General features: G+C 40.5%; 1 protein-coding gene across 1 annotated transcript in view; it reads right to left on the reverse strand.

Moving 5' to 3' along the window:
• LONRF2 (LON peptidase N-terminal domain and ring finger 2) overlaps positions 1-23,655 on the reverse strand; it is a 42,991-nt gene that overhangs the window by 6,828 nt on the left and 12,508 nt on the right. Inside the window, exons 2-11 of the mRNA XM_054475688.2 lie at positions 23,077-23,195; positions 16,932-17,054; positions 14,656-14,799; positions 13,738-13,939; positions 13,235-13,328; positions 12,845-12,959; positions 9,505-9,626; positions 8,326-8,484; positions 4,347-4,509; positions 990-1,139 (exon numbers count right to left, since the gene is read on the reverse strand). Coding sequence (XP_054331663.1) covers positions 990-1,139; positions 4,347-4,509; positions 8,326-8,484; positions 9,505-9,626; positions 12,845-12,959; positions 13,235-13,328; positions 13,738-13,939; positions 14,656-14,799; positions 16,932-17,054; positions 23,077-23,195 — 1,391 coding nt within the window. The remainder of the gene's footprint in view (positions 1-989; positions 1,140-4,346; positions 4,510-8,325; positions 8,485-9,504; positions 9,627-12,844; positions 12,960-13,234; positions 13,329-13,737; positions 13,940-14,655; positions 14,800-16,931; positions 17,055-23,076; positions 23,196-23,655) is intronic.

The following is a 23,655-nucleotide window of genomic DNA, read 5'->3' on the forward strand; positions in this document are numbered from 1 at the left end:
TTTGGTTAATAAACAACAACTCCTAGAAAAAGAATGACTCATATCCTAATGCAAGTCACTGTAACCACCATGCTTTCTGAATCTCAGTTCCAGGACACTGTAGAACAAAGCATTATGCAAAAAGGGCAAGCCGGGAAGGACTTAATGGCAATTTCTAGCAGTTAAAGCATTTTTCTCTGTTTGGAAAAGAAAGAATTCAGGCAAGGGGTAAAAGATAGAAGCTCCAAGAGGTAGAAAAAAAACAAGTTAAAACGGATGGGGACAGACACAAAAGACATTTCACATCATCCAGCTGAGAGCCGATCCCCCTCCCCTACTGTCTTTGACAGCTGAGCATCCGTGTACAGGTGGGAGGTATATGCTCTCTGGCACAATCTTAAACCAGCCCAGCCTGGCTCTCCCACCTAATGCAGAGGAGAGGGCCACCTGAGCTTAGAAATGCTCCACAAACCCACAAACCTAAGCTCATTCATTGCTTAAAGAACGAGCTTCACCAAAAGTACTCATAGGGAGCACCAGAGAAAGCCCATGACAGCTGGTCAGCAGGGTACCTAGAGGACAAGGAAGTCATGCTTCTCATGTCACAAGAATGATGGGATTTTTCTCTTCACTTATTCAACATCTGTATACCAGGTGCAAGGTAATGCTATGTGCCGAATGTGGAATGTTCGTGCCAATACAATAAAGTTACTACTTAAATTTTAAGATGCGAGTGAAAGAAGCAAAAGGCTACAAAAGCTGACAGCCAAGCAGAATAAATTGATTGTTAGAAAAGAAATTATGTTTTGTTAGAGAGCCTTTGTTGTTTTGCTTCACAGGTCATGTGCTATCATAGTAGGTGCTCCTTTGGGCTGTTAGTAGATGAACTGGTTCATAAGCAACCACATTGGGGTAACCAGCATCATACTGCCAAGCTCTCCATCAGAATGATGGCTCAGCACACTACAGCAGGAAATAGCAGAATTATAAAGGAAAAAGGGAGAGCATACCTGAGGCTCAGGTTCTCTGTCTGGCATTACCCCAAAATGACTTAAAATTTGTTCTTTCATGCGATCCTGGAGAGACGCGAACCAGGAAACAGACTGTTGATGCACAGAATCGTGGAGAGCGGCAAGTTCTTCATACTCTGGACCCTCCACCTGATCAGAGAAAAAGGCACGGCTGTGTGAACCATTCATAGTAATGCACGTAACACAGTTAGCGACCTCTGTACCGCCACTAAGGGGATTTGTGGCATTTAGCATTTTAATAATTCATCAGTTTCACAAAAATGGTACATGCTCAATATAGAAATCTGCATTTTTTGCATAGTTGAAATCTATCAATTGTATCCTGATTTTTCTTTTAATACCATAATATAAGCACATTTCATGTAATTTTGAATAATTTTCAATGGCTGCATGCAATTATATATTTGAGATACATGCCAACTTACTTAACTATTCACATAAGTTATTTAGAATATTCTAGCTTTTTATTTTTAAAAATAACACTGTAATATAAACATTTATGCAAAAGTTGTTTTGTTTTGTTTTGCTTTTTTGACAAGGGAGGGAGGTATGGTTTCCTCAGTATAGTTTCCTAGAGACCTTGACAGAATTACCAAGTCAAAGGGTGACATTTTAAAAATTGTACTCCGTATCACCAAACTATATTCCTAAAGGCATGATAGTGCAAGACTGCACTCATTACATTGGCCTGGGCTGATGGACTCCAGCTTGTGGTGGGCCACAGCACCTTAGACTGACCAAGCTTGGCCTCTGGTCCCTATGTCACTATCACATCTGTCATTTAAATTACGCCTCAGTCCTGTTCAGGAACACCCGGTAGAGGAGGAAGAGCATGGAACTGGGAATCACGGCACCAGGGTTTGTTCTGGCTTCATCACCAACTCTCATGTGTGAATCTAGCCAGTCTCACAGCCTCGTTAGGGCAGAGTTTTCTCATCTGTATAATAGGAATAAACCATGAAGGTCCTTTCCTGTTACAAAATTCCAGTACCTACAAAAACTACGGTGTGCTGAGAAATTATAATGTAATGCATATACCACCCTTAATTTGATTTATACAAATCAAATATTCATATGTGATAGAGGATTTTCTTATAAAAATAAGCTAAAATTATTTCATGTTGTAGCTATTTGAGCCCCCATTTAAAATAAGCGCATACACTATTAAAAGCTGTCATCTACAACAACGGTCAATAAACCCTGCCGTCAGGTCTATCCACCCCACAGAGAGACCCTGAGAATTATCACTTTCAGCTGTAGCTTTGAAACCCAGCTTTCTGGTACAGCCTGGGAGTGGGGCTCCCTGCTCTGCTCCCGTGCACTGGGATGACCAGAAACAGCAACTGGAGGAGGCACAGAGACAGTGTCCTGGGTGTGACTCCATTCACAAATCCTAAGTGTACACCACTGCCCCCAAAATGACTTCCAGTGTGATGTGGGGTGGCTACGTACCCTCACTTCCATAATTCCAAATGTCAACCAAAGAATTTAAAAGAGGGATACAATAATTCCAAGGATTTCCTCCTTTTAAGTATTTTAAAATTTCTTGCTGCAGTATAATTTACAGACCAAAAAGTGCATAGATCTTGTTTAGCTCAAAGAGTTTTCTCAACTGTATAAACCAGTCCGACCATCACCCAAAACCAGATAGACATTTCCACTACCTAGAAAGATTCGTCACCACTCCCTCCAGTCAGTTACAAAGCCAACCCCACAAGCCTTTTCTGACTTCTGTCCCCAGAGTCTAGTTTTGCCTGTTCCTGGAAGTATGCAGACGAAGCCACGCGGTATGTGTTTGTCCTGTGTCTGGTTTTTCTCACTTAGCATAATGTCTGTGAGAGTCATCCATATTGTTTCGTGCACGAGTGGTTCATTCCTTTTTATTGACAGGTAGTATTCCATTGCATGAATGGACCACGATCTGTTTACTGACTCAAGTGTGATCAGCACCTGGGCTGTTCCTGGTTTGGGGCTATAATGGAGTAAGACTGTTATGGACATCCTTGTGTAAGTCTGTTGGAGAATCTCTCAAAACATTTTGCTAATTTGTCAAATTATATGTCCTGATATTTCTATTAGACACATGAAAAAATTCTTATGGGTTAATAAATTCAAGTCTTTTATATTTAGCTTTGGGAGGTATTTTTTAAGTTGTAGATTTTGTCACGTTCTGAATTAATACCAACCTAGAGAAAAGGGACTGACAGACTGCTGTTCATGAGTCAAACTGTGCTCACCACCATATTTCCGGAAGTCACATTTAATGGAAAACCAGTCATGCTCATGCCTTTACACATTGTCTATGGCCACTTTTGCACTACAAGGGCAGAATTGGGTAGCTTCGACAGAGACCATATGACCCGTGGAGTCTAAAGTACTTATTATCCGGCCCTTTATAGAAAAAGTTTGCCAGTTCCAGGGCTAGAGTATCCACTAACAAATCACAAGCCTATTTTGCAATGCGCAGGTTTACATGTTGCGTAAGTACAGTAAGGTTTTTTTCTTTGTTTGTTTTTTTTTGGTTTTTTTTTTGAGATGGAGTCTTGCTCTATCACCCAGGCTGGAGTGCAGTGGTGCGATCTCAGCTCACTGCAACCTTCAGCTCCTGGGTTCAAGCAATTCTCCTGCCTCAGCTTCCCACGTAGCTGGGACTATAGGCACCCACCACCACGCATGGCTAATATTTTATATTTTTAGTAGAGCCAGGGTTTCACTGTGTTAGCCAGGATGGTCTCAATCTCCTGACCTCATGACCTGCCCACCTTGACCTCCCAAAGTGCTGGGATTACAGGTGTGAGCCACCGTGCCCGGCCAGATCATTTTTTTAAAAGGAGATTTCTGTACCAGCTCCCAACTCAGGTAAAAATCCACTGAGAAAATAAATAACTGCTCAAGGCAGGGGCTCATGCCTGTAGTCCCAGCGCTTTGGGGCTACTATGCTTTGATCGAGGTGGGAGGACTGCTTGAGCCCAGGAGTTTGAGACCAGCCTGGGAAACACAGGGAGACTCTGTTTCAACAACAACAAAAAATTTTAAATTAGCCACGGGTGGTGGTGTGCACCTATAGTCCCAGCTACTCGGGAGACTAAAGCAGGAGGATCGTTTGAGCCTGGGAGGTCAAGGCTGCAGTGGGCCAAGATCATGCTGCTGCAGTCTAGCCTGCACGACAGAACAAGACCTTGACTCAAAAATAATAAATAAATAAATAAATAACTTCAGTGATGAATTAAGGACGTAAGTAATATTGTCAGTACAAGTCTGACAAAGCTTCTCCACAATGCAGAGGGAAACAAGAGGACCGACTGCTATAAAATACACCAGTATGATAAGCCTTACCTTTTCATCTTCAAGATATTCAATGTCCGCTGTGTTATAGCCATCTCTGTAGCGGTGGCTTAGCACTCGGAACCGACTAATGCCAATCGCGTCTACAACAGAACTTCCATCAGGAAACGTTCTCACATCCTTAATCTCCAGCATGCATCCATACTCGGAAAGCCTGAAAAGACAGGTAGGAGAAATGACTGTGATTTTTAAAATGCAGGGGGCCTTCTTTTTCCCTGGATGCGAGTTTACTTTGAAAAGGAATACAAAGCCACACAAAACAGTGTCTCTACATCAGACCAGCAAGGTTATTGTCGCTAAGAGACACGTGCACATGGTCGCTTCTCTTAGATGTTAAATGTAGTGGGTGATGGTGACTGTAGGGGAAGGGCTCCAGGTGAGACAGGACTTGCGCCTTAGCAGTTCCAACGGGCTAGTGTTTTGGGAAGGACCCAAGAGATGGGAAGAGATGAAATCTCAAATGTGTCTCCTCAGCCACCTTGGCAGGGCACCATCAGGACTACCCAGCTGGTGCCACGCACACACTCGGCTTTCCAAAGCTCTCCCCAGCTCTTACCCACACTCCGATTGTAACTATCACCCTTATCCTAGTGATATTCTCATGCTACCACGTGCCAAGCAACGCACGGAGCAGTTTATAATACATATGAATTCAAGCCCACACTTACAATTTGATTCATCAAAAGTCAGCAAAGTGAAAAAACAAGCTATGAGTTCCATGTGCACTGAGAATATAAAACACTAAAAAGAATGTGAAAAACAACAAGGAAAACCAGATAAACCACAAAACATATGTCTCTTGAACCCACCAGAGAGTGGAGGTTGCTCAGGGTAACCAAACAAAGATCCCACAGGGAGAGAGTAGGCAGAGCTCAGGAAGAGATGTAAAAGTGTGTAGGAAGAATTCAGCTATTTTTTTATTTTTAAACAAATTGCCAGTGACCTTGTGTGGGCTGGCATCAGAGTGTAGGTCTGGAGAGCTGCACTCACAAAGGGAGTTTGCATCACACACAGGCTCTTATCCACAGATAAGAGGCTCCTTGGTGAGTCATGCCCTGCAGCGAGGCAGGCTTGGAGGAGTTGACATTTATCTGGAAGCCTCTGCTGGTGCTGGTTGCTGGGGCAGCAAGTCCTCCACCTTCAAAGGCACTCAGCTCCTCCTCCCTCCTGCCTTTGCCCACAAGGTCTTCACCTCATTCCAATTCTGCCAGCTCTGCCCTCCCCAACCAAAGTGCCATGGAAAGCAGTCCCCAGCCACTGCCTTCATCTCCTTGCCTCCCCTTCACTCCTCCATATCCTACCGTTCCATTAAAATGACTCCAAAAGAAGTCAGAGATGCCCTCTGAATTGCTCAAATCACTTGACGGGCTCCTGTCTCACCTCCCTAAGGCATGGCCCTGCAGATAGTTGCTGAGCTAATGCTTCTGCTCTCCTGCACCCTCTCTAACCAGCCCGGCCCTTCACAGCCCCTACCTCTGCATGTCCCTCCTGCTCCTTGCTGCCCAGGGTGGTGTTCTAGGCTATTTCTATTCTCATTCCAAAGCTCTCCCCAGCTCTTACCCACACTCCTACCGTAACTATCACCCATAACCTAGTGATGTTCTCACGCTACCACGTGCCAAGCACCACACACAGCAGTTTATAATATATATGAATTCAAGCCCACAAAACACGGAGGCTCAGAGGAATTAACTTCTCTAAGGCCACAGGGAGATTTAGAGCCGAAATGAGAACTCATGGCAGTGTGATTCTAAAGTCCTCCTGGTGAGCAGCTTTACTACACATTCCCCAAACTAAAGAGCAGTGATGATTCAAACTGCCACCCGGATGCCTCTACTTATATACTTAATAAAACTCTCTCTTCCTGGTCATCTAACAGGATGATCTCATTCATAGCATGGTGAACCTGGAGGCGCCCTGAAGATTCCTCTTCAAGGGAGGAATGAATGCCCCAGCACCAGCAGAGGCCTCCAAATAAATGTCACCTCCTCCAAGCCTGCCTCGCTGCAGGGCATGACTCACCAAGAAGCCTCTTATCTGTGGACAGGAGCCTGTGTGTGATGCAAACTCCCTGTGTGAGTGCAGCTCTCCAGACCTGCACTCTGATGCCAGCCCACACAAGGTCATTGGCAATTTGTTTAAAAAAAAAATAGGTGAATTTCTTCCTACACACTTTTATGTCTCTTGCTGGGCTCTGCCTACTCTCTCCCTGTGGGATCTTGTTTGGTTACCCTGAGCAACCTCCACTCTCTGATGGCTTCAAGAAATATATGCTCTGTGGTTTATCTGTTTTTTCTTGTTTTTCTTGTTGTTTGGATGGGAATAACATTCTTTTCAGTGTTCTATATTCTCAGTGCACGTGGAACTCTTATAGCTTACTTTTTCTCTTTGCTGACTTTAGATGAATCAAATTTTCATATATTCTAATTTACTAATCTCTCTCTCTGTCATGTATTCTCAGCACCTTGTATAAAAAATATTCCCCCATTCCTAATTATAAAGGCAGTCCCCCATATTTCCTCTTAAATGTTTTTATATTTTGTTTTTCACATTTCACATTAGGAATGCAAATGTGTTATCTTTTTATTTATGGCATAAGGTAAAGTTTTATTCCCCCCCTCTCATTTGGACCACCCACTAATTTTCTGGGCACCCTTCATTAAGTAGTTTGTCTTTTCTCATACAATTGTCTATAAATTTGGCGTCCACATATAAGTGGACCTGTTTCGGATCTCTACATTATTGTGTCATTGGTCTACTTACTAAGGCTTGTAAACTTGATATTACAGGAATGTTCTCCTTTTTGTTCAGCCAGATCTGGGCTTAGTCTTTTGCTTTTCTACACAGATTCTAAAATCAGCTTGAGCAAGTCCATGAAGAAGCTTCCTGGGGATGTTGACGGGAGTTACTCTGGATTTGTGGAACTGGATAGATATGGCATCTCCACGGCATTGAGTCTGTGCACCAACGGACATGGCATTTCTCTCCATTGATTCAGAACTTCTTTTCTTTCAATAAAATTTCAGAATTTTCTCCATAAAGGTCCTACACATATTTTAAAAAGATCTGTCCCTAGGTATTTACGGTAGAAAATTCTGAGTGGCCCTAAAAATGCAGTCTCCACTTCTTCCTGGGCACATGGGCAGACAATATTTGCCAGGCTCCTTTGCAGCAAGTGTGAACAGGAGGCAGCCCCCTTTCTCCAGAGTCCTTTAAGAGCACGTGCGCCTCCTCCATAGCTAGCACTTGGATGCAGTGACCTCATCATGACCATGTAGGGCTGACAAGGCCCTAAGGGATGGGAGGGTCCTGAGTCCCCAAATCAGTCCACAGAGGGGAATGACCTGCTGGCTTGCAACACCCTCCCTGGACAAAGACGTGAAACAAGGGGAGGTGAAAACCTAGCGTAGTGTATTTTTGTAAGACTGAAAATGATTTGGCTGTAGAGACAGAGAAAAAGCTTTGTGCAGTATATAGAGATTTTTCTTCTTAAAATTTTTTTGTAGAGATGGGGTCTCCCTATGCTGCCTAGACTGGTCTCCAACTCCTGGGCTCAAGTGATTCTCCCACCTCAGCCTTCCAAAGTGCTGGGATTACAAGCGTGAGCCACCAAGCCCAGCCACAATTTTCCTAGACCTCAAAAGTTGGACTAGATTTGTTTGTATATATATGGGGATAAAGAAAATTGCAGGCAGAGGGAAGCACAGAGGTGTGGAAGCATGAGCTGTCACAAGAGAAGGGCAAGTAGCATGGCAATGGACTAGCGGGTGTGACACTTGAAAGGAAGAGGTGGGCAGTGAGGCTAGAAAGAAGGGATGGGACCGCATTGTGGGCAGCCTTGAACTTGGACTTTGTTATGTAATGGGAGCCACTGGAGGTTTTCAAGCATTAGCCTAAATCATTCTGCAAAAAAAATGACAAACGATACCCTTCATTAGGACCCTTTGAACCAAATACTGACAGTTCTTACCCTGCGTGCTCAGCAGATAAACACATGCCAAACCGCTTGGTGCCAGTTTCCATGCATCTTCTTATCATAAGCCGATAGCGGGGCTCAAAAACGTGGAGCGGACATGGGACCGTGGGGAAGGCCATGGCACACACAAAGATGGGGACGTCTCTGGTCAGACTGCAGAGCAAGGGGACATGTTATCTCAGATGTATGAGCTGTTAGATCAGAGGGTAGTACTGGCTACCAAAACAGCAAAAGCCAGCCAACCTCAGTTCTCCCCTCTACAAAACAAAACCCTCAGGCTAAGAGGGACAAGAAAGCCAAGGACCATAGCATGTGAATATTCTCTGCTCACCCAGGTTTCCTAACAAATCTGTCTTATTTAACTTGAGGAAAGAGAACATGCTGAATTATATTACTTTGCTTGGAAAAGTTATACCTTTTAAGCACTCTAAAAAAATTCTGATAAAAGCAAAAACTACATAGTAGTCAAAGGCAATGAGTTTTAAATAGAAGAGTGGAAGAGTGATAAGATCGCTATTAAAATACGAAACTTTTACCATTTTAAAAGATGAAAACTGTCAAGCCTGCTGTGATTCGCAATCCTGGGTATTAGTTCTCATTCTCTCTACTTTTTAAAACTGTGCTTCACTTTACTCCACTTTGCAGATATTACATTAAAAATTTTTTGAGGTAAAATATACATATATAATTTGCTATTCTTAAGTGTACAGTTCATCAGTAACAAATACATTTATATTATTTGCCTTTTATTTATTTTTAAATAATTTTTTAATATAGAGGTGGGGTCTTGCTGTGTTGGCCAGGTTGGTCTTGAACTCCTAAGCTCAGGCAATCCTCCTGCGTTGGCCTCCCAAAATGCTAGGATTACAGGCATGAGCCACTGTGCCCAGCCTTCTTTGCTTTTTAAATCTTGAAAAATTCAGTATCACTTATTTACATACAAAAAGCAACTATATAATTTTGTTAAAACACTTTAAAAATATCTTATAAAAAAAGAAAAAAATTCTTATAACTTTTTGCAATTATGTTTCCAAAAATATTTTGCAATTAACATTCTTTTCCATTTACAGACCAAGAGAGTTCTCTGCCATGAAAAGAAAATCTGAGGTGAAGCTGAAGTTGACAAAGTTCAGTCTGAACTTAAGACCAAGGACACACAACATGAGCACTTACTTTGACAGTTCTGACATTTCTTCATCATAAATTCTCTTCCTATCAGACAATTCATCCGGCAAATATCGAAATATTAATTCTTCGGCCAGAACAGTTATGTTAAAGTTTCTGCTTGCCAATAACTGTAACAAAAACAACAAAAAAAGTCAAATGATACTGTATGGTAATTGACTCTAAAGGACGAAGCTTCCGAGTAGAAAGGTGAACAAGGAGGTGGTGGGTGGGATCTCTGAGCAGATTAGAAGGAACAGGGATGGAGAGAGAGGTGGGCCAGCCTGTATCAAGGGCAGGGGCAGCCCCTCCACTGTGAGAAAAGGCCAGGAGGAGGCATTCACCTGGATGAAGGATGAGGCAACTCAATCTTGACAGCATCGACATTTTCAACCAAGTGCCATGATGTTGGTGAGAGGGGAGGAAGTGAAGTAGGGCATGTTGGGAGAGGAGAGACTTTTGCAATGATCAGCTTGGAGAGTGAAGAATTGGAACTACTAGAGAAAGAATGTAAGAATGATTATGTTTGAGTCTAAGACTTAAAATTGTTTATTTAAACTGACACCAATCTTCTCAACATTGTGTTTTTTTCTAGCTTTGTTGTTATTACTTAGGATGCATGCATAAGGCAAAGGTTGACTTTTTTTGGATTGAGAAAGAGAGTGAGGGACCATGGATTAAAGCAGGATGTGAAGGGAAGGTAGGAGACTGAACAAGAAAGTGCTGGGATCGGTGGGTGGAAGGGCCACAATGTGGCTGAACTACTACTCTGCGTGTGCGTGTGTGTGTGTGTGCACAGAGTAGTAGTCTGGTAGGTTGCACTGTTTTATTGCAGGCATGTATACTAGCATATAGTAGCTCTTTTCACTGACATTCTGATGCACATCAGGGACCGCTGCAGGTGCTTTATTAGTCCTGAAAACAGTATACTACAGTTGTTCTCTCCACTGCGCTCATAAAGCTGCGATTCAGAAAGGGTAAGGTGTCAGTGCTGAACCACCAGGGCATAGCCAGGACCCCAGGCCTGGCGGGCTTCAGGGCTCTGCTCTTTCCTTGGTGCCCTGCTGCATTTCTGGGCTTGGGATGGCTCCACTATTTCCAACACACCATGGCTGGGTGAGTCCTTCACATACTGCCAGGTTTCCTTGTGGTTGGTGTGAAACAAACTAAATGTATTGCTGTGATTGACTGAGAACCAGGAGTTCAAACTTTGGAAACGCCTATGTTTGAGAACCACCATCGCAGGGTAACTGGTAGAGAAACACGCTATCATCTCATTCACAAAACTGCTTCATAAGTGTCATTATTAATGACATAGGTATTTAATAAATGGTTTATGATGTCCTTTTATTGAAGAGTAATACAATAAAACGTGCTCTACTTGGCATGATGCTAACCAAGGGTTCTGTAGATTCATATATAATTGATGATTCAGGTCCCTGGCAGTGCATGCAAAGTCGTCTATGCGAATGATGTGACTCCTGCATTGAAGAAAGACAAAACTATAATTTTGGATTTTATTTCACTTTATAGTATTCTAATTTCTGGAACATTAGTAATCCATGTATAGTTTGCATGTAATCATTCATTCATTCATTCATTCAACAAAGACTTTTAGAGTCTCTGGTGTATGTGCTGGTCCCTGGAAATACAGGGAAAACAGGTCACAGGAAGTGTCAGTACTTAGGCAGCTTCTATTCTTTTTTTTTTTTTTCTTTTTGAGACAGAGTCTCGCTCTGTCACCCAGGTTGGAGTGCAGTGGCGCAATCTCAGCTCACTGCAAGCTCCACCTCCCGGGTTCACGCCATTCTCTTGTCTCAGTCTCCCAAGTAGCTGGGACTACAGGCGCCCACCACCATACCCGGCTAATTTTGTTTTTGTATTTTTTTTAGTAGAGATGGGATTTCACTGTGTTAGCCAGGATGGTCTTGATCTCCTGACCTCGTGACCCACCCGCCTCAGCCTCCCAAAGTGCTGGGATTACAGGTGTGAGCCACCGCGCCCGGCCAAGCAGCTTCTATTCTAGTGCCGACCTCCAGCTATCACTTCTTCACTCAGCCCCCTACAAGGCAGCATTGAAACGGAAGTGAGTAAGGTCTGTGTTGTAAACAGGGCTCACACATACATGCATTTTATTCTTGTAAGAACAGATGAGCCTGTTCTGGCCGAGGCAGGCACCAGAACAAGAGGCAGTGGGTCCGACGCATCTACTAGCAAGAAGAGACAGCAAATGCCCGGACGAAAACTGCACAGGGGCCACCAAGGAAACAGCTCTGCAGACTCAGAGCACAGCCACCACTGTGACACACAGTGCACAGCACAATAATTGATATTCATGAGAACTCTGAAGAATTTAAAAAGATTCAGCATGCATGCAATTTAATAAAGCAAGTATGTACATACAATGTTTCAGAAAACGGTTTCAATTGTAACTAGTTATTTTAATGTTTTGGCAGTAAATTTTAAAGGTTATAATTATTTAAAACTTCACTTAAGTATAATATCTCCTCTTATCACATCAGATTTTAAAAATAAATTTTACTGTACGTTTGTAAAAAGAAAACAAAACTTTATCCTACTTAAAATGCATTCAATAAGTTTAATCTCTGGAAAGTAATTAAGGCAAATATTATCAGTCTCATTTAATGAATGCAAAACAAAGGAAGACACTCCCCACCCCCTTAAGATGTTATATGATTTGCTCCATAGAAAGTTCGTGGCACTAATGGGACCACAGCCCAATAGAGCTGATATGGATTCACTATTTCAGAAATTGATCAGAAGGTCTTCAGCTTTTAAATACTCTTCATTGTATTTACCATACCTAATATAAATGGATTTAATAGTTTATATTGGGACTAAATATCATTATATAGCTTCCCCATGGAACCCGAATTTTACTGGTTTTGATTTCAGACCAAAGACAATAATAACTGACAACTGTAAAAGCCCTAAAGGGACTCACCAGTGGTCAGAAATGATCAAGTCTTCAATCCTACGAAAAACTCTCAAGATGAAAAAGAGAATTCCTGAAGCACATTAAGTGCACCATGACAATGTCTCAACCATTTACAATGAACGTAATGTAACGGTTCATAATGTTAGCTATTTTCAATCTATCTCAACTAAAATTTCTACCTAAAAATGTCCTTAACATTTAGGAATTTCTGTGTGTAAATCTTCCTTGTGTATTTCTTGATTAATCAAAGAGATGAGAAAAGACCTATCTTTGATTGGAGAAATCTCACTTTCTTTAACAGCTGGGTGGGGGAAGCAACGCGAGACGGAATAAGCGTCCTCCAAGGGATGAGAGGAGGAGCTGTCCCGTCATTTCCTAAAATGTACTTACTTCCGAAAGTTTGTCTTTGCACAAAGGACAGTGTGGGGCGTGGTCAAGGCAGCGCTCAAGGCATTTTAGGCAAAATGTGTGTCCACAGGGCGTAGTAACAGGTTCAAAGAGCAATCTGGAAGAAAATATCTGTTTTCAGCCAGAAATGTCCAGGACAGACTTTCAAATCACGGACTGGTTTTTGAAGGATTCCTTATGCAATCCCTTTTCTGTTCTAGAAATCACTTGCATGCACTTTCATTTTATATCTTATTAAATCTTTGGAAAATAAATCAATTATTACTAAGCTCTCCATAGTTTCCCTGATAATAAAAAGCCCATTACACTTTGGTATACATTTCAGAAAGGCTGAAGTTTTAAAAGAGTTGCATGGATTCTGTACCATCCTACCTCATGCAGAGGGCACACTCAAAGTCAGTTACATCAAGCGAGAGCCCCTGACTTTCTTCTGTCTCAGAGTTTGGGCTCCTTTGAGGTGAGAGATCTGAATGTGAAAAAATTTAAAACGTTGTAATTAACACCTAAGCACCTGAACAACAGCATGCAAGAAATGTATTTTCTCTGGACCAAATGTGTTGTATCAATGTAATAAATCACATTGGGTAGAAATAGTTCCTGCCCAGTTAATAGCATATAGCAATAATTTATCTGGATGGTAAGCATGAATAAAATTTTAAATTATAGCTAAATTTTCTCTGCTATTTTTGACTATGAAGTCTTTGCAGTATAAAACATCTAAAATGCTCTATAATCTTAGAGCTGATATAATCATTTCATTACTAATTTCATTACTAATATTAAACGGTGTAAAATTTTAAAAAATATATTGAATACCAGTTAACATTCTATCACTTTGGAGTCACAGAACTGCCTAATGAAAACAGTTCACTGACCTTTCTTGGGAATTTTTCCAGGGGCATTCAGGTCAGGTGCATCCTCCACATCATCCGGAAACTGTCTCTTTAAGCCAGCGCTGGGTGCTGTTGGAAGGATGCTTTCTAACGCCTTTTTATCCTCTTCAAAGTGTAGACCCAGTATAAAATACAAAACTGAAGAATTGGTATTTCCAAGCATATCAGATTTCTCAGATGAATTCTGGTTAAGTGGGAAAAAAAGGAATCCTGAGTATCAAAGAAATCATAGCATAAGAGAAAAAGAATGCAGTAGCCCGTACTAGAAATCTTTGGAAAAAAAAAGGTGGGGGGCATACACTCTTCCTTCATAATTGGTTTCATCTATTAATTTATAAGATGAGCTTTATTCTTTTCACAGTAAAATACAGGATAATTTCTTCCTGAGCCAGGGCAAGTGAAAAGTTATCTTCATATGCAATCTGTCTGTCTGTCTATCTACACACACACACACACACATACACACATAAAATCATATATCATTTTCAAATCATCCCTTTGCTTTATTTTCTTTTTTTTTTATTATGCTTTAAGTTCTAGGGTACATGTGTACAATGTGCAGGTTTGTTACATATGTATACATGTGCCATGTTGGTGTGCTGCCCCCGTTAACTTGTCCCTTTGCTTTATTTTCTCCAAGCCAAAATAACTTCAAGTCTCCTACCATTTGGGGTGATTTGGTGGTGTTCTAAAGCTTCTTTCAATCTTTAATCATTTCATTACTTCCAGAGACTTCATGTAAAAGTTCCAACTCCCAGGTTGAGGAGCTATAACTGGTCTTGAGAAATATGTCTAACTAACATAATGCCATAATGTGTGAATAATCTGTAAACTGTTTAAAGTGAAGCAATTACATAAAGCTTAATCAAGAGAATCCTGACAAACGCATGCACGTCATACCTCCGAGCTCCCTGCATCACCTTCTTCCAGCAGAGCCTGGGCATCCATGTGGCTGTGACCCTGAGCCTTTAATCTGCTTTGGATGGAAGATGTTAAATTTTCATGCACATTTTCTGCAGCTGAAAACAGCACTTCACACATTACCTATAAAATTGCCAAGAAAAGAAAAAATATATATTTTAAAACACTTTTGTAAAAATATAGTACGTCTTATAGATTCAGAGGAAACTAAGAGGCCAAATAAGCCTAAAATGTTGAAAAGAATAATTTTAACTGCCAACCTTTTAAAATCCAAACATTTTTGAAACCAGAGTCAATGCTTTAAGTTATTTTAGCTTCCAATCCCTTTCCATCTTACACTTCCCAATGACAAAATGATAGCATTACCACTTCCTTCTACCTGGTCCTTACACACTACATAAAATCTCCCCTAATAGCCACACAGACAAGAGAGAAAGGGAGTGTAAAGGTTGCTGGGGGCCTTGGATTAAATCTAAGCTGTGATCACCCACAGGGCTGAGGTCACTATACAGAACTGCTTTATTTATGAGAACTGGAAGACCCACCTCGTAAAGAACTTTAAAGGAAGAGAGAGGGAAAGGCCATAATTGTGGTTCAAGAACCAGGGAGTGTCATTGGTGGGGGCAGGGGAAGGGTGGACAGCAATGGCCAGTTAGGCATTCTAGCTGACACCCAATGCTAGCAGACACTGAAATGGTCCTGTCAAACCTCATGGCTTCAGCTGCATCCAAGGCTTGAGGAAAGCAGAAAGGAGTGACTGAAACCTAAACAAAGACTCCCCCCACTCTCCACTGTTCCTCATGGTTCAAGGTGGGTGCGCTAGAATCCATGGCCCTGTAGCAATGCGCACCACCACCCTCAGCAGGGACATCAATGTCCTCAGCCCCAGCTCTGAGTAGCCTCAGCAGAGCTGCTGGAGATGGAGCCACATTCCATGTGAACAGGCTAACATTGTTTTCGGTACCATCTGTGATACAAGATATCTATCAGCCATAGAATGTCCAGGGGAAAACACCATGTCTGAAAAAGCTCCAGGTAGACAACAACCCAGAAGACCTAAAACCTGGTCCAGGAACCTTGGTAAATGTGCTTCATCTCTTTGATCTTGGGCTGACTTTCTCAGAAAAGTGTTATGAGAATCAGTTGAGATATGTTTTAAGATTCTCAGGAAGTTTCTGTATACGACAAAGCAAGCAGGGATAGCTGAATAGCAGGCTGAAGATGCAATATTATTTTGACAAGTTGAAATGATGGCCAAAAACCAATGAGTGACACTGGTCAATTGAACAACTGTCAGGACAACTGAACAGGACTAACGCCAATCAACTGCACAAGAGAAGATAAAAAACAACATTGCTATAAGTTCTTATTTTTAAAAAAGATGAACAAGGTATTTAAAAATAAACATGCCCCTAATGTGAACACAAGTGAAGGTAAAATTTCATCAGCTGTGGCTGTCAACTGTAGATGCTAAAATACAGGGTACATTAGAATGCATCCAGAAGAGGAAATCTTAGAAACATCACTCTGTAAGAAAAGAATGTTTGGCTCACAGGGTGACATTAAGGCAAAGATAATACCTGTTCTCAAACATCTAACATGGTTTGAATTGTACAAGGAAGAACTGATTCATTTTCTGTTGCTCCAGAAAACAGAACTAGACAGGTAAGTAAAAATTACAGGGTAAATACATGGTAGAAGTTGACAATAAACAGTGTTAAAACAGGGAAGCACAAACATAAACACATAAAAAGGCTGGTCATTGGAAATGCTAAGTAAATATCAGGTAACTATCGTATAAGCTTTTTAATAGGACAGATTTCCACATTCAGTGTGACCGGATGATGGGTAAAAGAGCAGGTATTTCTGCACTATGCTGGTGAAGCTTTGCTGAAAATTACAGGTCACCCTATAGAGCCGAATTGATATATTTTACATATATCATAATGTCTTTTATAAAGCTTCTACACAAACAAAAATAACCTTGCCTAACGTGTGTTTTTATGTCAACAGAATCGAGGCATGTTTACGCTGTCTCATGAAACACTCTGCTTTACCCAGGGACCAAATATAATGTTTACCTAGAAGTTATCCAATGTATGAACCTGATAATTATTGCCATGTGTTTTTTATCGCATCATCACGAACATTCAGAATTATATTTCTTGTTTACTTCACACGCAAGGGTTACTCAGCATGGACATGAAGGCTATAAATAAGACCTGAAAAAGAAAGTCCTCTAACAGAACTCATACCTTCTGTGCTTCTTTCTTCACAGAGTTACATTCAGGATTTAGAGCAAGGCAGTAGAGAAATTCCTTTAACACTTCCTTACTTCTTCCCAATCCAGAAAGAGCCTGAGCTTTTACTTGATGTCCCTAGATTTACCAAAGACAAAGTGTGCATTTTTAAAACCCAGCATGATTATATACTTGAATACAAACTTCCCTGAACAAATTTATTAAAACAATTTGTTTAAATTTCACATTATGTAGAATAAACAAAACCCACCAAAGGATGACTCTGTCGCTACTGTCTTTCTCTACCCTGGAAACTCAGCAAACTTCAATAGCTCATAAATACAATCTACAGTCAGAATCTACAGTCAGGAGCTACCATACCTGAAATGTTCTGCACAAAGGAGTTCTAAGGGACGTGCTAAGAGAAAACTGGCTATCCGCTTTAAATTCATTCAGCAATTACAGGTCATTACCATCTTCCTGCCTTCCAGGAGTTTACAGTCTCATGAGCTAAGATAGACATGACTAAAAACAATTACAATACAAATCATAATATACTAAGTGCCACAATAAAAGTAAACAAAATACAATACGGATCAGTAATTTCCCATGGCATTTTCTTTTCATCTTATGAATGCAGTATTTTCTCAAATCTGTAAAAATACTATTTTTGTTTCTTTTTTTACTGGTTTACATATAGTTGAAAGACTTCCTCTTAGCACTTGGAATATGTTGTTCCAATGTCAACCAGCTTCCACAGTTTCAGATGAGATGACAACCATAAATATTATTTCCCCGTATGTCATTTTTCTCATTCTCATTTCATGTCATTTTTCTTTATTGCTTTCAAGACTTTCCTTTTATCTTTGATTTATAGCCTAGCCATTTGATTACGATTTGAGTTTATCATTGCTTATAACTTGAGTTAATAACCTTCTCAGATCTGAAATTAATGTTTCCCATTAAATTTGGAAACTTTTTACCCATTATTTCTTCTTTTTTTTCTTGGTAAACATTTTCTGTCTTCTTCTGAGATTCCAATTGCACATATATTGTACCACTTCATATTGTCCCACAAGTTTCCAAGATTCTTTTCATTTTTCTTTAAACTTTTTTCTGTTTTTTGCATTGAATAATTTCTCTTTCTATAGATCTATCTTCAATTTCACTGAGTATTTTGCCATGTATAATGTGTTATTAAGCCTACCTAGAAATTTTAAATTTCCGCATTGATAATTTTTATCTCTAGAATTTCCTTTTTTTTTTTTTTCTTTTTTAGAGACAGGGTCTCACTCTGTTGCCCAGGCTAGAACACAATGGCATGATCTCATCTCACTGTGACCCTTAACTCCTGGGTTCAAACAATCTGCCTCAGCCTCCTGAGTAGCTCAGACTACAGGCACATGCCACCCTGCCTGGCTAATTTTTTAATTTTTTTGTAGACATGGGGTCTTGCGATATTTCCCAGACTGGTCTTGAACTCCTGGCCTCAAGTGATCCTCCTGCCTCAGCCTCCCAAAGCATTAGGCATACACGCATGAACCATGACACCCAGCCAGAATTTCCATTTTTCATAGTTTCCATCTCCCTGCTGAGATTGCTCTTAAGTCAAAGGTACCATATTTTCCTTCAATTCTTTGCATGCAATTTAACTCTTTGAACTTATGCATAATAGCTTTTTCAAAGTCCCTTTGTGGAAAATATAATATCTGGGCCCACTCAGAGACAATTTTAATTGACCTTTTTTTTTTTTTTTTTTGAGACAGAGTCTTGCTCACTTGTCCAGGCCGGAGTGCAGTGGTACAATCACGGCTCATTGGAACCCCCACCTCCCAGGTTCAAGTGATTCTCCGGCCTCAGCCTCCTGAGTAGCTGGGAATACAGGCGCCCACCACCATGCCTGGCTAAATTTTTTTTTTTTTTTAGTTGAAATGGGGTTTCACCATATTGGCCAGGCTAGTCTCAAACTCCTGACCTTGTGATCTGCCCGCCTTGGCCTCCCAAAGTGCTGGGATTATAGGCATGAGCCACTGTACCCAGCCTCCATGGCTCCTTTTTAAGCCTTGTGGTTCTCCCTGATGCCTATGAAATTTGGTAATAAGCCAGGATTTGGCCACAGCTGAGAATCATCCATTCTGGGATTTCTCTGCTTTTAGGGATTCCCCTAATTTCCAGCTCTTCTGTTAGAACTCTGAACTCCTGGTACTTTTAGGTGGTGATGCTGAGTGTTTGTCCCAGTACTGTTTTTTTGCAGCTGCAGCTGTGGAGACAGATAGAACTCAGGGACCAAAAAGACAAAACAAAAAACAAACAAACAAAAAACCCACACACAATTCTTTTCCTTTTCATGTGCAGGTTTTTTAGAAACTCTCCTCCAGCTTCTGTTTTTGGATGCTTTATAGTGTTTTTATTTTTTTTAATCCAGTTTTTATAACTGTTTCCCCCTCTGGATTCACATGACCACTTCACTCCCTCACTGTTACCAGAAGTAAACCACTACCCCTGTTACTGTCATTTTAATTATTTCTGTATAAAAATTCTCCAGAACATTGGCAGCCACTAATGGGTAAATGTAAGGTCTATTTTCAGGTCCTATCTTACTGCACTTCTCTCTCCATTGTTTGAAATACCACGACTGTGCTGATGGTGCCCAGGTTCCACCTCTAGCACCAACATCTCTCCTCATGTTTGCTAACTGTCTATTCACCACATCGCTTACCTTGCAGCTCTCTGGAAGAGCAGCCATTTCAAAAGACACGATGAGTATTTTAGACAACAAATCATCAGTTTCATCCCTGAGCTCCCTGAAGTCTCAAATACACTTCAGACAATCAGTGATTCATCTATGGGACTTTACATTGATAATAAATGTGAAGTTTTACTAATTTTCTTATTCTCCTTTCATAAAAGCGGAATCACAAGAGATTCAGCTTTTGTGGAGCCTGAATCTTACATAACTTGGAAAGTCTGTTTAAGGAAAAGTACAAAATTGTTATTATTATTATTTTTTGAGATGGAGTCTCGCTCTGTCACCCAGGCTGGAGTGAAGTGGCGCCATCTCAGCTCACTGCAACCTCTACCTCCCAGGTTCAAGTGATTCTCCTGCCTCAGCCTCCAGAGTAGCTGGGATTATAGCTGTGCACCACCATGCCTGGCTAATTTTTTCCCGGCTATTTTGTGTGTGTGTGTGTGTATTTTTAGTAGAGGCAGGGTTTCACCATGTTGGCCAGGCTGGTCTTGAACTCCTGACCTCAAGTGATCCTTCTGCCTCAGCCTCCCAAAGTGCTGGGATTACAGGTGTGAGCCACCGCACCTGGTCAGGAAAAGTACAAAATTAAGAATACAAAGTTGCTAGGGCCCCTTTCGGGCCTTATAAAAGTCCCCAACTTTCATGTTTCAATAGTGTCTAAATCTGCTTCGATTATCAAAAGTTCTGAGAAAATAATACTGTCTTATATGCACAAAGAACTTCACGTAAAGTTTCAAGTTTTTCATACATGTGCACAGAATCTCAATCAAGATTTGCATTTTTGATACCACAGTGTGTCAATAAATATTTATTAACTGAATTAACTGGCTTTTAAGTAATTTTAAGTCTTACAAGTTCGCTGTTTGGGTAAGATCAAACTAATCATGTGCCTATATCTATTTCTGCAAATGGGTAAATGTTTTGCTGGCAATGGATTATCTCCAGTTGCTCCAAAAGCTTTGAATCATTAGCCATGATGAATTAGCCATGCCTGGATGCTTGAAAGGGCAGTTTTGCTTGAGTAAGACACACTGCTGTAACCCACCTCCCCCCAGAATCTAGAAGTGCTTTTCAAAGTGCTTGGTTCTAAAACAGCTTCCATCTCAGCTTGATCACACTCGGCCACCTTAGTCTTCCCCTCAGTGAACTTACTTCCCATCCCCTTACCTTACCCTCCAATAGCACTTCTTCCCCAATCCTTAGTTATAATAATAAACTTAGAATATATCTTTTACCATGTTAAACTTACTTTTTTTTTTTTTTTGAGACAGAGTCTTGCTCTATTGGCCAGGCTGGAGTGCAGTGGTGAGATCTCCACTCACTGCAAGCTCTGCCTCCCAGGTTGACGCCATTCTCCTGCCTCAGCTTCCCGAGTAGCTGGGACTACAGGCGCCCGCCACCATGCCCGGCTAATTTTTTCTATTTTTAGTAGAGACGGGGTTTCACTGTGTTAGCCAGGATGGTCTCCATCTCCTGACCTCGTGATCCGCCTGTCTTGGCCTCCCAAAGTGCTGGGATTACAGGTATGAGCCACCGCACCCGGCCTAAACTTATTTATTCGACTACGTTTTGGCTGAAGCTGCTCTTCACTGGGCATCTGTCAAGAATTGAGATCCACAGATTTGCAGTAAACCCTGCAGATACGACCACCGTCTCATACCATCTCAAACACTAAATATTCATTTGCTGCCTCCCTTGAAAAGTTATAATTAGCCACGAACCTCTGTAGGAATTAAGTCTATCTTTTGTCAGAGATAGACTGTCAAGTTTTTAGCTCAAAGAATACTACGGAGAGGAATCTAGCTTCAGAGGGCAATGCAGGGCTGCTGTCAGTCAGAAATAATAGTTATAATTCACAATAATTAAGGCTTGATCATTACTGATAGAAATTAACTCAGAGGAAGAGTGGCAGGGGAAAGGAATTGGGGAGACGTCAGTCAAAAGATACAGAATTTCAGTTAAACAGGAGAAATAAGTCCAAGAGAGCTACTACAATACCATATGTTGACTATGGTTAATAACAATGTATTGTATTCTTGAAAACTGCTAAGAGAATAGATTTTAAGTGTTCTCACCACAAAAATGGTACGTGAGGTAATGCATATGTTAATTAACTTGATTTTGCCATTTCTCATTGTATACGTTTCAAATCAACATATTGCACCTGATAAATTATATAAATTTTTGTCAATTAAAAACATAATTTTAAAGAAGAATGGATGAAGGCATAGGAGAAAGTGCATTTGAAATTGGAGTCTAAACTTTTTTTTTAGGGATGCAAACAAGCAACAAAATAGATTTCTGAGCTTAGTCCAACAAACATCTGCTTCCATCCTTGGGCTTGTCCCTAGGCTGAACTTGACACTCAGGCTAACCTGAAAGCATTTGTTTTACAAGATGGGAGGGAGGCCGGGCACAGTGGCTCAAGCCTGTAATCCCAGCACTTTGGGAGGCCGAGGCAGGCAGATCACAAGGTCAGGAGATAAGACCATCCTGGCTAACACAGTGAAACCCTGTCTCTACTAAAAAATACAAAAAATTAGCCAGGTGTGGTGGCATGCACCTGTAGTCCCAGCTACGTGGGAGGCTGAGGCAGGAGAATTGCCTAGCCTAGGGGACAGAGGGACACTCCATCTCAAGAAAAAAAAGATGGAAGGGAAAAGGGCAGGCTTCCCGGTGCTTGTCTACTAACCTGGCTTAATGTCTCTTTAATGTTTCTAAAACAAAGTTGATATAAAGTAATATAGCAGAGTAAATATTTTTAATTATTAACCAACTAAAAGAGCACGCTATAGCTGTTAATTTCAAGTTTTTTAAAACTTTAAAATTCAAAGATTCATGAAAAGGCTTTTATTCTTTGGCTTCTTAAACTTCTTTAAGCACAACTTAAGCTATCATTATTAGATCTGCAAAGTTCGTTTTCTGTCATGAGAGAAATAGTAAACCTTTCCAATCAAAACACAGAGACTAAAATTAGTGTAAAATGTACACAAAATGTTAACTCTTTCACCAATAGCATTGATTTGTTCATATGCATATTAGGACCCAACAGCTAATCATGATCATTATGTGATTTTCCTGTTTACATTGTAATTTTAAATATTTTTTCTTCACTTACAACTTCATAAAATTTGATGATTATATATTTTTTCAATGTAGAGAGCACATTATTCAGCTAAATATCTATTAAGTGTAATCAAAATTAGTGTTTCTCAGCTAAATCCAGTTGGAGATTTAGTCTTTTAAATTAGGTTGCTTTAGTGTAAGGTGGATTGCTAAACGTAGGCTACAGTAATGTGAGGGAAACATACTTTGTCTATAGGTACCTGATCACAATAATCTTATTTTTATTTTTAAGAAAATCATATAAACTTCACATTGATTATCTCCAAAGCTAACAAATACAAATACCTTAATCAAGAGAGGTTCATTCTGACAAGCTGCACTGGCATCCTGGAGAGCTTGCTCGTAGTTCTTCATGGTCAAATATAACTCTGCCCGCAGCAGCAATAATGAATTATCATCAGGAGCTGAAAGACAGGAGGAATACAAATCAATAAAAATGGCTGCATTTAAAAACAAGTAATCTTAATGTCATTACATATATTAAAGTGTATATATACATATGTATAAATACAAAGCAATACAAAATAAGTATAAAAACAAAATAAGAAAGAATTCCTCCCTCCAATCATATTTAGAGTTTAGTTATTTGATAAGTATATTTTAGACAGCTCCTCTCAGGCAAACAGGAAGAAGATTAACAAGACTTGAAAAAGCACCAAGAAAAACAGACTGCCACTGAGTATTCCTACACACACACGAGCTACATCATCTCCAATAATAAATTCAGCAACTGCTGAATCCTCTTACTGCTATAACTAGGTATTTTTAGAAGAGATTTAAAATAATTTTTATGAAAGTATGCAAGGAAATTCATGTTTAAGAAACAGAAAAGTAAAACATAATTTTTTTTCTTTTTTTTTTCAG

Source organism: Pongo pygmaeus, chromosome 12 (genome assembly GCF_028885625.2).
Source record: "Pongo pygmaeus isolate AG05252 chromosome 12, NHGRI_mPonPyg2-v2.0_pri, whole genome shotgun sequence".
NCBI classification, from domain to species: domain Eukaryota; kingdom Metazoa; phylum Chordata; class Mammalia; order Primates; family Hominidae; genus Pongo; species Pongo pygmaeus.